Source organism: Batrachochytrium dendrobatidis (assembly GCF_000203795.2).
Source record: "Batrachochytrium dendrobatidis JAM81 unplaced genomic scaffold BATDEscaffold_1, whole genome shotgun sequence".
Classification (NCBI taxonomy): Eukaryota; Fungi; Chytridiomycota; class Chytridiomycetes; order Rhizophydiales; genus Batrachochytrium; species Batrachochytrium dendrobatidis.
The window spans coordinates 2,176,487-2,191,158 of record NW_006281099.1 but is presented as its reverse complement, the minus strand read 5'-3'; the positions used below and the strand labels follow the sequence as shown (position 1 = coordinate 2,191,158).

At 40.1% G+C, this 14,672-nt stretch overlaps 4 protein-coding genes across 4 annotated transcripts; 1 reads left to right on the top strand and 3 right to left on the bottom strand.

Moving 5' to 3' along the window:
* Positions 1-796: 796 nt before the first annotated feature.
* BATDEDRAFT_15498 (uncharacterized protein) lies at positions 797-2,574 on the bottom strand. The gene is made up of 5 exons (XM_006675059.1): positions 2,361-2,574; positions 1,788-1,815; positions 1,597-1,683; positions 993-1,495; positions 797-950 (listed from the first exon to the last, which is right to left on the bottom strand). The coding sequence occupies exons 1-5, from the start codon at positions 2,553-2,555 to the stop codon at positions 825-827; spliced, it is 939 nt and encodes a 312-aa protein (XP_006675122.1). The 5' UTR covers positions 2,556-2,574; the 3' UTR covers positions 797-824.
* Positions 2,575-2,754: 180 nt separating this feature from the next.
* BATDEDRAFT_34109 (uncharacterized protein) lies at positions 2,755-5,609 on the bottom strand. Its single transcript, XM_006675690.1, has 4 exons — positions 5,483-5,609; positions 5,067-5,202; positions 4,084-4,976; positions 2,755-4,023 (listed from the first exon to the last, which is right to left on the bottom strand). Exons 1-4 carry the CDS (start codon positions 5,589-5,591, stop codon positions 2,795-2,797), a joined length of 2,367 nt encoding a protein of 788 aa, XP_006675753.1. The 5' UTR covers positions 5,592-5,609; the 3' UTR covers positions 2,755-2,794.
* An 810-nt stretch (positions 5,610-6,419) lies between these two features.
* Positions 6,420-11,079, top strand: BATDEDRAFT_21879 (uncharacterized protein; the record flags this gene model as incomplete). The annotated part of the gene is made up of 13 exons (XM_006675345.1): positions 6,420-6,461; positions 6,558-7,827; positions 7,903-7,996; positions 8,085-8,173; positions 8,244-8,605; positions 8,693-8,852; positions 8,942-9,066; positions 9,144-9,317; positions 9,389-9,464; positions 9,560-9,790; positions 9,859-10,122; positions 10,187-10,813; positions 10,880-11,079. 13 exons carry the CDS (start codon positions 6,420-6,422, stop codon positions 11,077-11,079), a joined length of 3,714 nt encoding a protein of 1,237 aa, XP_006675408.1.
* An 800-nt stretch (positions 11,080-11,879) lies between these two features.
* BATDEDRAFT_85851 (transcription factor TFIIIB subunit BDP1) lies at positions 11,880-14,655 on the bottom strand (the record flags this gene model as incomplete). Its single annotated transcript, XM_006675991.1, has 7 exons — positions 11,880-12,647; positions 12,723-12,927; positions 13,013-13,392; positions 13,479-13,685; positions 13,751-13,773; positions 13,846-14,478; positions 14,628-14,655. 7 exons carry the CDS (start codon positions 14,653-14,655, stop codon positions 11,880-11,882), a joined length of 2,244 nt encoding a protein of 747 aa, XP_006676054.1.
* Positions 14,656-14,672: the final 17 nt, after the last annotated feature.

The window sequence follows — 14,672 nt, the reverse complement described above, 5'->3', positions numbered from 1 at the left end:
ACGATTCTGGAAACAAAACAGGACCGACGAGCTCAGTGTGATTGTTTCCATTTGGCATGTTGAGTACCAAAGGAGTCTGTGGAGAGTGATGATGGAACAATGCAGCAGATTTGGTTGTGAAAGTGTTATTGGAGTCGGAAGACATGTGCGAGGCAAGAACCGACTGTTGCTGATGGTTGGGCATTAAAACGTCTTCTGATTTCAGCTGCAATGGCATTTGAAGGGTAGTGTTGTCTGGCGCAACAGGAGCAGTAAAGTAGGGATGAGACGAAGCACTGTTACCATTGGCATTAACTGGACATATATTCCCTGTAGACTCGGACACACAAGTCATCATGGGAGCAGTTAGAGGCAGTGGTAGAGCAGCTGTTGATTGAGAATAAGGTGGTGAGGTCATGTCCAAGGAAAGTGCTGGAGTCAAAGACGGTTTTCCAGTTCCATCCGGATGTTGAAGCTGAAGACAAGTTACAGGCTTTTCTCCAGCAGTAGGAGGATAGGACTGACTCAAAGTATGAGCAGGAACCATGGTACAGTCCAGAGTAGGAAAGAGAGTGGATAGGGTTGATTGTTGTGGTTGCTGCAGTAGTGGAAGAATGTGCAAAGGCAGGGATGCAGCCATGACTTTGTGTACAAATAGGTTTGAATAAGGTTGCAATCTAATACTGCTATCAACCGACACAGAGACCTATGAGTTGAGGCAGGTCAAAGGCAAGTGTTGGCTTTACTATAATTATGGTTGAATCAAACGATCAAATCCAAACTCGAAAAAAAATCAAAACCCCAAAAACAATAAAATAAATTCAAAATGGTTTCAATGTTTAATCTCATTCTTGAGGCATAAGTTGGACAATCTTTTGTACGAGACGTTGAAAGTCTTGCGATCGCTCAGTGCTGGTGGCCAGAACTTCTGCATGGCTGGCCAGCTGGAGTTCGTCGTTGACGGCATTTCCCTCTGGCGCAACAGGCTTCATTCCCAACTGGCCAAGTCCTACATTCAGTGCACTGCGTCCTCTACCTACAGACACCTTGTTGGTAATTAGACTGAGTCCAAGTACCTTCATTCCTGCATGTTTTGCTACAACTACTTCGGGAATCGTTGACATTCCTACACAGTCTGCCCTCAGTGCATCTCGCAAAAATCTGGCCTCGGCACGAGTCTCGAAGCTTGGTCCAGATACAAACGTATACGTTCCTTCTCGCAGATATTCCAATGGAATGTTGCATTCATGCGCTGCCTTGACTGTTAGTACTCGGAGATCAAAATCAAATGCTCCGCTTACTGGAGGAAAGCGAGTTCCAAACTCGTCCATGTTTGGGCCAATTAGTGGATTCTGTCCTGCAAGACCTGCAAAGGAAACATGATCAGCAATGATCATGATATCTCCAATCTTAAAGTCTGGATTAAGACCTCCAGCTGCATTGGTCACCATCAGTGTGCTGGCTCCCAAAAGCTTCATGATACGAATAGGAAACACTGTACGCAACAAGGAATGCCCTATACACCTCAACCAGTCATTCAATCCAACCAACAGATGATTGTTTTAGCACACCAAAATCCTGTTTAGAAATGCATCAATGAGCAACACTCTAGATTACCTTCGTAAAGATGTTTGCGACCAACCATGCAGACTGCTGGCTTTCCTGAAAGCATACCAAACACAAGTTTACCAACATGACCAGGAACTGAATAAAAAAGTAAGCCAGGGTGTCAGTATGCTTATGCTGTAGAATTGCATTGATGGTTTGAATACCATTCACAAGTTTAAAAGTTCATGACAATCTATTACCTGTACTGGTAGCAAAATTGGGAATATCCTGGTTTCAAAATAAGATGATCACAAACAGATGCCGATAAGCTACTAGACATACACTTACAGCCATATTCACGCAAAATGGAACATTGACTAGGAACTCAAATACATAATAAACAGCCAGTTTCCACAAAGTTTACTAAACATTGTTTTTTAAACTAGGATTCGCCAATTTCCCGGCGATTGGCATGTATAGTTGCATCCTTGATCTTGTTCTCTTGAACTAGAACGCGAATACAAGTTTTCAAGATACAACAAAGGGGTGTGTAGGGTTGAGAAGGATTGAACTCGATGGATGAATCCAGTGGTTGTCAATGTATGAACATATCAGAAACATTCCAATCCAAAATTATAGTTTGGTTTTGTGTACCATACAATGGGCGGCGTGTGAGGATTGGGAGTGTATCCAAGTCAATTTGTAGTAGGAAAGCATAACGAATATTTAACCAGTCTTTCCAAAGTAAAATAAAGACTGCATAAAAGTGTTCCGTTTTACATAGATACGGCTGTAATTTAAAAGTCAAACAAGGCAATACTAATTGATAATACCTTGTATTCAAACTCAACAGTAGGTGCTTCAAGACCCTTTACGAGACCACCAAGACCACTACCACAGACAATGCCGACTTGGATCTTTTTAAGAGAGTCGGGAAGACGATCTGTCAGAAACTTGGCAGTTTCCTGGTAGGTCTGATGGGAAAAGTAGTCGATTCCTGCAGGTGGAAGAGAGTTTGGAGTAGCCATTATCACGTTGGTTAGGTTGAATAATCGTTTGGGATCAAGTGAACATCAGGCTCAACATCGCATTTTGACTTCAAATCCCATTGGTCATGTGACACCTATTTTGCCGCTACTCTCCCTTAAACAGCTTTAAATGCTGGAAATCAATGCCATTGGCATGCCATTATCTAAACTCAACCGTCTTAAATGTTTACAAGTGAATGAACAGCACCACACCAAATTATTTATTCAGTCTTTGCAATTCACAACATTGCAAATCGTGAATCAAACTGGTCCAAAGCATCTTCAAGAATATCCACCATATCTGCTACACTTGAGCAGGGCGTTGCCAGTGTAATAATCAGTCTCTGAAGAGCCGACCGGGTTTTCTTTACAATTTGGTCGTCTAATTGATTGGCTACAACACAATCTACAGGGTTGGAATCCATACTAGCTAAATCACTACTGACTATCGGTGTACAATCTATGTCCATTTGGGAATGGGTTGAAAAATGTGGACCATCACGGTTATTGAGTTCTGACATCATCGAATGGCATGTGCGATCCAAGCCTTGTGGATCCACTGTGCTGCTTAAATCTTTACATGGAAACTCCGACCCATCACTGGCAAATCTGCCATGGGAGCAATCCTTCAACTTTTTAAGCGGCATATGCTCTGGAGGAACAACAGCAATGCATGTGCCAAGTGATTCGCGAAGCCGTTGTACAGCCTCGTACAGCTGCTTTAACCGTCTGTGAATCTCCAGCGGCGGGGAATCTAGACCCAGCGAGTGCGGCTGGACTGGAGGAGAGGGTGGTGCTCTTAGAGAACATATAGGGTCAGAATCTGGCTTGAGCGGATGATCTCCAGAAGCGTGGATAGAGTGTGAATCAGGCGCAAGTATGTCGGAAGCATCTAGAGAATCAGTCTGTGGATGACATGCACTTTCCACAAGTCCGGGTTTGAGTGAAGAACCAATACCAGTATCAACATATGCGTCGTCATCACACACATGTATATCTCGATTACCAGGCAATGCCTTTTTTCGTGACTTTGGAACTCGGCCACGCCCACCAGCTTTCTTTTTTGTCGACCCAAGTGTAGCAACGGCCATATCATCAGGCATACTTTCGTCCTCCGCGACAGTAGAGTGTGCTGCTGGGATAGAGTCAATAACATTGGATGAATCAAACGCATGATCCATTGCTAATTTGTTGGTTTCTACCTCGTATAAACTAAATGTTTTGGCCAAACCCTGATCGCTATCCCTATCAACTGTGCACTCTAACGCTGACGCACTTTGCTTGCGTGTAGATCCTTTCAGCTTTTTGAACTTATCCCGCCGCTTATTGTTTGTGGAACGACCTGACAGAGTATTATCATCGTCCAGTACAGGTGGGTTTGTAGAAAGTGAAGCATAGAATGCACCATGCTCTCCTTCTATAGTCCTGTCAATCTCCGATGTTTTGGAAACATGACTAGATTTTCGTTCTAAAAAGCATAATTAGTTTGAAAATCTATTCAAAAGTGTGTATACAAAAATCTACTAACCATTTAAATTGAATTTATCTGAATCCATCAGGAGTGGTGATGCTTCAGACTGTGACTTTTCCTGAATAACCCTTTTAGACTTGGATCGTCTCTCTTTTTTGGATTTTCCTAAAGGGCTTGCCACTTTTACATCCTGTGTAGATGCATCTGTAACTGAATTTAAGCGCTTCAACCTTTTTCGACCATTGGTGTATTCAGAACCTTCATCAAGCTCTTCCCGAGCCTCATTAATGTCATCGTTTTTATGTATGCTCTGATTTCTAGACCGCTCGCCCCCACTATCAAGCAAGCTGGATTTAGAACAATCGTTTAGAAACGAGTCGTAATGTGGACCAAGTTGACCGCGAGACCGCAAAAACTCTTCCGGAACAGAAGCTTCTGGATCAGTGCCATGTAAAGTTGGATCATGATCTGTCCCATCTTCAGATGCTCCATCCACATCCATGCTACATTCAGTCTCAGTGTGGTTATCACCGGTTTGCATCAGCAACAGTTCTGCATTCCACTGATCTGCAACACGACTATTCAATGTGTTTCGCTTTTTTGCTGCAGTTGCTATGGATGCTGTAGTGGCCGCTATGGAATTCTGTCTTGATTTTCTTTTGGGTGTAGTCTTGGACATCTGTAAAGCCGCTGCTTTGTCCTTGGCTGAAACGTTAAACCTTGAATTTGACAATGTAGTAGAGGGCGATTTGGTATTGGTAGGCTGCTCGTGAGCAGTTGCAGGAAAATTCGATTCACCATCTTGGAAATCGCCTAGAGACGACATTCCTGAAGAAGCAACAGACGATTGTCTTTGTGGATTCCTTGAATCCTGACCATAAGTTAAATTGGTATTAACAGAAGTTTCAGCAATATTTTTGCTGGATGTAGATTGCACGGCCAAAGCAGGTCTGAATGAATTTATTCATGTAGCATATGTAAGCATCAACTAGATCTGTTTGATACAAATATATTCTATAAAACAACTTGGTCAAACTCACATGATAGATGGATGACTCTCTGGTTTGCACTGTTCACAAAAATATTTTTTGGGAAGTTTCTTTCCTGCCAAATTCATACAATCACAGTGTTGCCAGACGCCGCATTCATCGCATTGAACCATGACACCTTTTGAAGCTAAAAGTTAAGATCGTAGGCAATTTAATTGATCAAGAACATGAATGGTGGTTAGTTTTTTTTGTAAAAACATAAACCTTGAATAAAAGCCAGGCTATAGCTTCTACAAAGTCGAGAGTTTTTTCAGACACTCAATGGGATATTGACCACATGCATTTCTCAGTCAAGCAATGAAGCTGATAAGGAGTCAAGAATGAAGTCGGTAGTGAGTAGCCACATAAGGATAATCACTTAATGTACTGGAGAAGCAGCCAAGCTAATAAAAATGAATGTACGATACCAGTGTCACCGCAAATACACCGAGTAACCTCATCGTCAGAATTATCTTCGCTGCTTACAGGTATTTCCAGTTTATATGAAGCAATAGTTCTAGCTCGCTTGGAAGACATTGAGAATTTGAATGGCAGACGATCAAATTGCTGCTATTGAGCAAGAATTCGCAACTAGTTAAAGTTGAGTTGTCCAGCCTACATCACATGACTTGCAGTCACTTGTAGTTTTTTGATCAGTCGTATTCACGCAAAGCGGAGCATCGAATGGCTTTAGAGTTTGAGCTCAGATTCATTCATGCGATTCAGATATTGAGTCAAACTCGGTAATCGTACAATGTATGGCTACGCCAAAAGTGGAGAAAATGATAATTTTGGCTCAAACTATAATTTGTGCGCATCATATAATGAGCGTTGTGTTTGAAAGAATATTGAGAATGTCAATTAAAGCAATCAATTTGTAGTAGGAAAGCACTGAATATTTAACCATTTTTTATTCCAAAGCAAAATAAGGAAATCACCAAGATAAATACAGAAAAATGTTCCATTTTACGTGAATACGGCTGTAAAACACGACCAAAGTGGCTATTGGAAACAACTTACGGCAGGTATGACAGGAGAAACTGAGCGTACAATATGTATTCGTTGCTCTAGGGTAGTGTAAGTACATCACACCAACTACTCTTTAAACCCATTATATACACTATATCTTGTATCCACTTATGCTTTTTTGCTCTCAACTATATATCTGTATAAATGAATCCGCGTCTTCATTAACCATCATATCTGTACATGTACATCACAATATCTTGACTGTCATTTTACTTTGGTACAACTGCAAACACTATTGAATTCGACTAATACATCTTGGTTCTGAAACCATGATGACCTATTTTTTGGGGCTATATTCTTATCCTATGTTTTATTGGAATTCGACAAAGCTATGCTATGGAGTCAGCTGTGGCTGAAGGAAAAACTTTCCACCGAACTGTATGTACTTGCTCCCATTGTTGCTGAAACCTAATTTGATATCATGAGTCGAGTATTTACAATATCTACCCATCAAATGGATATGCTCGACTCTAGTGTTTTAAATGCACAGCGTGTAAAAAGACTTTGGCCATAAATAACTATGTTTCATACAAGGGTAGCTTTTACTGCTCGAACCATATACCCCGGGACACGAGTATAGCAGATACGCATAAAACCTTGGATATTGAAACAAGGCCATTTTCGGAAAAGTTCGAGGCAGGCAATAATTCATATACGTCTCCCATCACTGTAACCAAAGAGGAGCGATCAGGAAATATTACAAAAGCTTTTGCGAAAATCAAAAAGTCGATTTCAAGAACGCTTTATCAGTCTGATAGCCAAGATGTCGCAGGCTGTAGTGGAGATCAACTCCCCACAGACTGTGATGATCATGGATCTACACCCATACTAATGGACAAAAGCGCCGTAGTATTGACTCCACTATCAACCTTTGTAGATGAATCTATATCACCAGAAGAGCTTGCCAATAGAGTATTACATGCAGGAAAGCCAGATATGTTAAAGTTCAAACAGGATTCCAATAGAGTACCAAATCAGAGCAGTGATGGATTTATAAGCTCACTTGAAAGCAAGTCTAATTCAGGCACAGACAATAATTTATCTGAAAAATCTACCACGACAATGACTCCCATCAAGCCATCCTGTGATATAGGAATGGTAAAGTCAAGATCTCGCCCTGCCATGTCTAAATCAACTTCTCAAAATCGATTGTCTGCCATCTTTAAATCTAAAAAAAGTATTGGCCCAAGTCCAGAAACAGTATCTGACAAAGACATAACTGACCTAGATTATAACAAGAGCACAGCTGTCACGCAAGATTATCCAAGTAGTAACCTTGAACCAAATTTTGCTCAATCCAATATTTCAAATACAGAGCTAGAAGGAAGTGTACTTACTCGAAAACGAGCAAGCACACTTGGATCAATTTCCAGACTATTTAATGGGTTTCAATCGCACCCTGACGTAAAGCCAGCAACTACCGATGTAAAAAGTCATGACACCCCTGAACTTAAGATTCAAACAAATCCTGACAGTGTACGACAGCCGTCAAACACACCTATATCGCATGCTTTGGGAAATCATTCTATCCCGCCTGCTTCAGCCGAACTACGAGAAAATCATTTGGGAAATTTCCGCTGGGGGAGCAGGTCTACTATGCTTCCCTGGAAGGTATCAGACACGCTGGTTGCTTTCGAGACAAAAGCTAAAGAGGCTAGTGATCGCGATAACATGAGAAGAGGTCCTAGGAGCCCTATCGCATATAGTCCTTCAGATCTTAACTGTTCAAGAGGAAGAAATTTTGGTATGTACATAGCTACCGTTTTATATAAAATGGTTTACCCATAGTAACAGTCTGCTCATATATGTGAATATAAAGCCACTGGTACACATGCGTTGCACTCGGAGCAACTTGGCATAAATAATTTAGTTACATCTCCCTTGTTGGATAATTCATACAATGGGTTTACAAAGTAAGTAAAAAAGTGTCAATTCTAATTTAATTGTACTATAGGTTTATAATTCTTACTGAGCAAAAATCACATTTGTTTTTGAAATAAGATCAATTCAAAACGCTATAGGAATCAGTCTGGATGATACAGCTGCAGCACCAAAAAAGGGATTAAACCATGAAGTAGAATCTTCTGAAAGTAAGAAATAACAGTGAATCCGTTTAATTATAACTTGGATATTGATCATTGCTACACTAAAATAACTTAGCAACTCGAAAATTGGCGGATCTTCAATTTAAAATAAAATCAAGTGCTCGCGAGCTACTGCATTACTATGAAAAGTTACAAAACACTCCTATAGAAAACCGAAAAGTCATAATCTCAACTTTTTCAACCCACTTCAAGACGTCACGAGAAAGCTTACGAGAACTGATTGAATTGACAAATTCGGTGGTGACTGTGGTAGATCTACGTCGCAATGGAATTGAACTGTTGAAGTTTGAAAAAGAATGGACAAGCGAATCTACGTTTGGGAGTTCAAAAGGGCTAGACGAATTTCGTCATCTACTCAGCAATATCAATACCAATGTTGAGTTTGTAATGCGTAGATATCCGCAAAATGAGAAAAAGGTAAGCCTACAAAATAGTACATTGCTACGCTTTTTCTAAATTTACTAACTCGAGACTTCACTGGATACTATGTACCTCACTTGACAGCTTATGGTGAAACCTACCACCGGGTTTCGAGAAGAGGGTACATACGATGATTCCATTAAACAAGAGGAAAAATCACCCATATTTAAAAACTTATACCAGGATTATATTCTTGAACATGTTGCAGATGCGCAATACTATCGTCGATATTTTATGAACAAAAGTAAGTGGGGTATATAGCTGAAACCCATAGACTATTAAACTGACCAAGCCTCCTGTATCAAGATCACATTACATATGTTGGTATTTTAGAAAAACTTGGTTCTGTAATTATTTCTCTGCGAAAAGAAGACTACGTCGAAAAACCAGCTCAGCTTGGAGATTCAAAAGACCAAATCACAGAGGGAAGCTATCGTGCCATTCTTCGAATTAAGGATGTAGGTAAACCTGATTTTACAACAAAAACTTGAGCTACTTCCATGTTTACTAATATTATTGTCGACATCCTTTTCAGCAACCCGAAAAACGGGAATTGATTCAGCTTGCACAAATCAAAAAACCTTTGCTTGGAAAAGTATCCACTAGGTCAGTTTTGCAGCTACTTCACAAAGACATAAATCCAACCAAACTCAAAACCGTAGAAGACAAAGCCATTGAAAAAAAAATTCTTTCATTAGACGAATTAAGGGTAAGCTTTAGTATGTCAACTACAAAATAACGATGAAACTATATTGATGCATGTAAATTACGCTGGAGTAGTACTGTTCAAGATATAAATTTGGCGTATTGCTGGTCAAGCCGGGGCAGAAAACCGATAATGAGTTTCTGCAAAATGGTACGTATAGCTTTTAATATCTTTGGATTGTCATACACCAAGGTTACACTCGAGTCTAATAATATTCAACACTTGTAAAACGTCAACCGCCCTAGTGGAGGGGAGCAAAGGATACAATAAATTTCTTGATATTATGGGAGATAGAGTGGAGCTGAAAGGTTACAAAGGTTATGCTGGCGGTCTGGATGTATCAAACGATCGTACAGGGCTTTATTCAATAGGCACCACATGGCGCTCTTTTGAAATCATGTTTCATGTAGCCACACTTTTGCCATTTGTTCCTGATGATGATCAGCAAATTGAACGCAAGCGACATATCGGAAATGGTATACACCTATAGGCTTTAATTTCAATAGACACATGTTTCTATACTACTTACCAACATTTTATTTAGATATCATCAACATTATGTATCTTGAAGATGATGCTCAGTTTGATCCACGCGCTATTCGTAGCCAGTTTACGCATATTTTTGTTGTAATTAAGCAAGAAAAAAACCTCCCGGCTCTGAACAAATCCTCAGACCTTGAAAATAATGATACTGGATACCGAGTTTCAATTACATCAAATGCTGATGTTTTACGATTTGGCCCTTCACTTCCAGAGCCTTCTGTGTTTGTGGATATGAATGAAATGCGCGAATTTTTGTTTTGTAAACGTAAGTATGAATATTAAATTAATTGTAGGCAAACTTTGACTATTACATGCTTACTCGTTCCTAGTTATTAATGGAGAAAACTCTGCTTACAAGGCACCAAAGTTTGCTAAGCCACATCAACGAACCTATCGCACACTATTTGATGACATAATTGAAGAGTTTTATGGAAGTGTCAGTCGTAGGTCATCACGAAATGGATCTTTTGCGGGACCTTCTCACGAAAAATTTAAATCCAAAGATCATGACAGCGGTTCATCGGCTGCCTGTGGATCTCCTTCTACTTTAGCATCCTATACCAATCACGGAATCTCACAAGCAGGAACACACATTGGAAAATTATTGCGTCATACATCAGCCAATAATCTTCGCATTCAAACACCGCATTTATCGGCCTCAACAAATGATGTGACCATAAAAGGTGCCATAAACAGTTCAAATGATGCCAACAGCTCAACATCAAATATAAAGATGCAAGCAGAAAAATGTGTAGTTTTAGCATCACCCGACAGTAACCAATTGGCTGTGACTAATCAAAGCCCTTCAAGCCCAATGCAAAATAGTAATACCGTTGGTAGCTCATCTGCACATAATGAAATTGATTTTCCCGACTTTGAAAGTAGCATTGGAGCCGCGTCAAAACTAATTATCACCTTGGACAGTCAAAACGAATTTGAGCAACAACAATCTAAAGGTATAAAACTGATGACTAACTTTATATGTGTTTTTGAATAAATTGCACATCTAAAAACCAAACTAGCATGTTTATTTAAAACAGATACTCTCTGGCAGTCGGACAATACTGGTCCAGATGCAACTGCAACAACGCTGGCACTGCATGATGATGCGTTGAGTCAGGCCGTATATGGATCAAGTGGATACCATACTTCCGAAGAACATCTATCATTTAACAATAATCCAGCGATACCAACAAATGGTGCAACTGCTATGGAATCTTAAATGCAAGGAGCTTTGCTGTCAAATAATTTTTAATAGATTACAGAATAAATGCATGCTAATGTATGGAATATGGTTACATTTACAGGTGTATTCACGTAAAATGAAACACCAAGTAGTGATGTCAATGTATAATAAACTGCCAGTCTCATGGAATAATTGACATTAGCTCCCACTAAATTCATAGGTCAACACTGCGTCCTCTGAACCTATCAAAGTTGACTGAACATTGCTCATTTTTGTATAAAAATACCAAATGTTCACATCACAATTCCAGCACATTCCACATCCTTGACACTTGTTCAATCTCCAACTTTCCAAACCAAACATCGCAATATTAAGTGGTTGGCATGAAAACAGTTGTTGCATTCCTGGCATGTGCAGTTTTTGGTTTCTTAAACTGGTGCGCAAATATCTACGGTATTTTAGAATACAACAAAATGGGATTTGTACCAAGTTGTATTGATGGAAATTGAATCCAATATTTGGATTGCAACGGATGAATCTGGTGATCGTACAATGTACGATTTACCAAAAGTGAAGACGAACGCGCTCCAGACCAGTTTGATTTGTACATCATATGGACGTTGTGCTTGGAAAAGAAACTGAGAATGTCAACCAAAATCAATTTCTAGTAGGAAATGCAACAGATATTTAACCATTGTCTATTCCAAAGCAAGATAGAGACTGTAGGATAAATACAAAAATGTTGCATTTTACATGAATATAGCTGTAAAATATGTTATTTGTGATGCAAAGTTGTATGGATGTATAAAATTTTAAGCTTGCTGAATGTGAGTCAACTATGCATTGTTTTTGAGATTACTACTTGGTTTACGATGGGGCAGTGTGATACTCGGCCGGATAGTCTTTCCATCTTTAGTTGGCACAACCATTGTTGCAGGAGCGCTGGCCGCTTGGGCAGACTTGATAAGAATCGCTGCATCATCAGTAAGCGGTGCCTGTGATGTAGTGCTCAAAGATATAGCAGTCTCTGATTCATTAGGAGGAATTTTATGGGATTGTGTCTGAACTGGGCGGCGTACTCGTGGATTTGGACCAATTCTAGGCTTCACAGATCCTAGCATGGGACGCGAACTTATCCGAAGAAGCTCTGCATTGGCAAGAGAGGCAGGTAGCGCATAAACACTGCTGTCTTTGATTTTATTGGATACCAATCCAGGACTGACAGTTTTAAAAGCATCCTGATGAATCTGGGTACGCGCATGGTCTAAAGGTTCACTTTCAACAGTATCCTGCTTACTATTTTGATTATTTTGATCAGAGGTCTGGGAGGGAATGGCGGATATATTGGGTTTTACGTCCACAGTATCATCCTGTTTCAAATGTCCCAAATACAACTCGGTGTTGAGTGCCTTTTTTTTTGCAATCATGCCCATCATGCGACTCCGAATATCATCTCCTGGAACGCGTTTGTTAAGAATGGCAAAAGTCACTCGTTTGGGGTTTGCTACCTCTTCAGATACAAATTTGAGTTTAATATGGTTTCGCGACATCCCTGGAAACATTAACGCAATGGTATTGAAGTCCGTTCCAAAATATGAAAGGCCCTGTATAAAATTAAATGATTGTCAACACATGCTTGTTTAAAAAAGTCTCAAACAAAGCAGTGCCTCAAAACCTACATCAAAAAATCGCTCAGTCATGGCTTTACTCCATAACACTTTCCGAGGCATCTTTCGCGTACGAAAGGAAGCACTAGTAACGTATCGTTGCGGACCCTCTTCTACGCGCTGCAGCTCCTCCAAAGGCTCCTGTCCGCTCTGAGTCAGCACCAAGGAAGTCTCGTCAATACGAATCTGACCGTCTATAATTCGCAAACGGGGTCCACTAAAATTCAACAACGGTTAGTTAATATAGCATACATTCAACAATAAAATACGGCCGGTGTTGAACTGCAACAAAAATCACCCACTTTGAGGGCAGTAGCGAGTTTGTTTCAGAGGACAAGCCATCTGAGCTACTCGACTTTAACGGATTCAGCGGTAGAGTCGAAAGATCTACATTGGAGCCAATGTCTACACTTCGTTTTCTCTTTTTATATTCTTTAACTTTTAATTGGCGGGCCTTTTCATATTTCGAGATTTCACCAATCATCAATCGATTCACTGCAAGTTGTTTCATAGTAAGAAGGCCAATATCAGAGGCTAAAACGGGAGTATTAGACAATGGGGTCATTGGTGAAGATTTTAAAGTTAAAGAGTGTGTATTTGGCCCGGCGGTTGAACTGGTTGACTGTCGACTTGACCCAACAAAAACCTTTGCTCGAGAAGTAACCACTCTCGTTGAACGTGCCTGATTGAGCAAAATGTGTTAATAAATAACTTTTCAAATCAATGCAAAATAGATTGTATTGAATGTGTAGTGGTTATCTTGCATACCAAAAACGGTTCATCCTGTGACGCAACAGGTTGTTGTATATGCGATGCTGCCAATGTGGGAACTGGAGCACTAGAGCTCGTTGAATTGTCATATTCATGTGTGACGGTTTGTACCAAAAAATCTTGTGTAAAGCCTACTGTGCTGTTCCCTACTACTGTAGATTTTGATCCGACTTGTTTATGTAATCCATCTTCAATCAACTGTGACTATACAAAGTGAAACCCCAATTAAATAAATATCTAATGATAGGATTCAAAAAAAACCAAATTACCATTACATTTGAACAAGAGGGCTCTACTATCAACAGCACTGTTAGTTCAGCAAAGTAACTCTTCCCCATTCACCCAGACACGAATAAGTATGTACCTTGTATATTTTCACAATCTCGATGAGGCAATTGTAATATTGAACAAGATTCAGGTACTTGAGATACCAGAGGTGTTTTCCGATTGATATCGGTGTTGTGTCGTTCTAAAGGTCGAGAAGCTCGAATTGATGGTCGGCCTGTAGGTCTAGCTCCAACTATCTTGATTGGTTTAAATGTGCTAGGTATGGTTATATCAGTTTCTTTAGGGGAATGTATGCTGTCAGCTGGCTGGGATTGTGAAGTCATATATTCAGGCATGGGGTTGATTAAGCCGACATCAAGATCTGCTGGCTGGCTGGCAGTGGTCGAGTTTGAAGGAGCTTCAATCGGAGAAGGTTGCTTAGAAGAAGATCTAATTGGAGATGATAATGTGACTAAACCATCAGAGCTTTGGACATTGAGTTTTGAAGAAATTGTGGTTTGAATGGAGCTATAAATAGTATCAGAGGCTTGAGGTGATGGTTTTTGGTGACTAGAAACAAGTGAAGATGGCTCCAGAAATGTAACTGTTTTAGCAGGATTTGATTGAGACTGGGATGAGTGTGTTGAAGCTGTGGAATTAGTAGTCTCTGAGCGACGCCCAGGTATTCTAGGTTTCATCTTGGGAGCAAATGACTTGGAAGGTCCTTTGACTAATCAAGACCGGTTGAAATAGGTATTAAGCATGCATTCAATCAAAAGGCAATATAAATTCGAATGGTAAACTCATAAATAAGCAAAAATCCAGAGCTAGAACTCATCTGTACTAGCTAGGCAAGACAGCCCTCTAAATAACACTTACGGACTCGCTGCGAAGTAAGCTCAACCATGACTTTCAGTCTTTTAG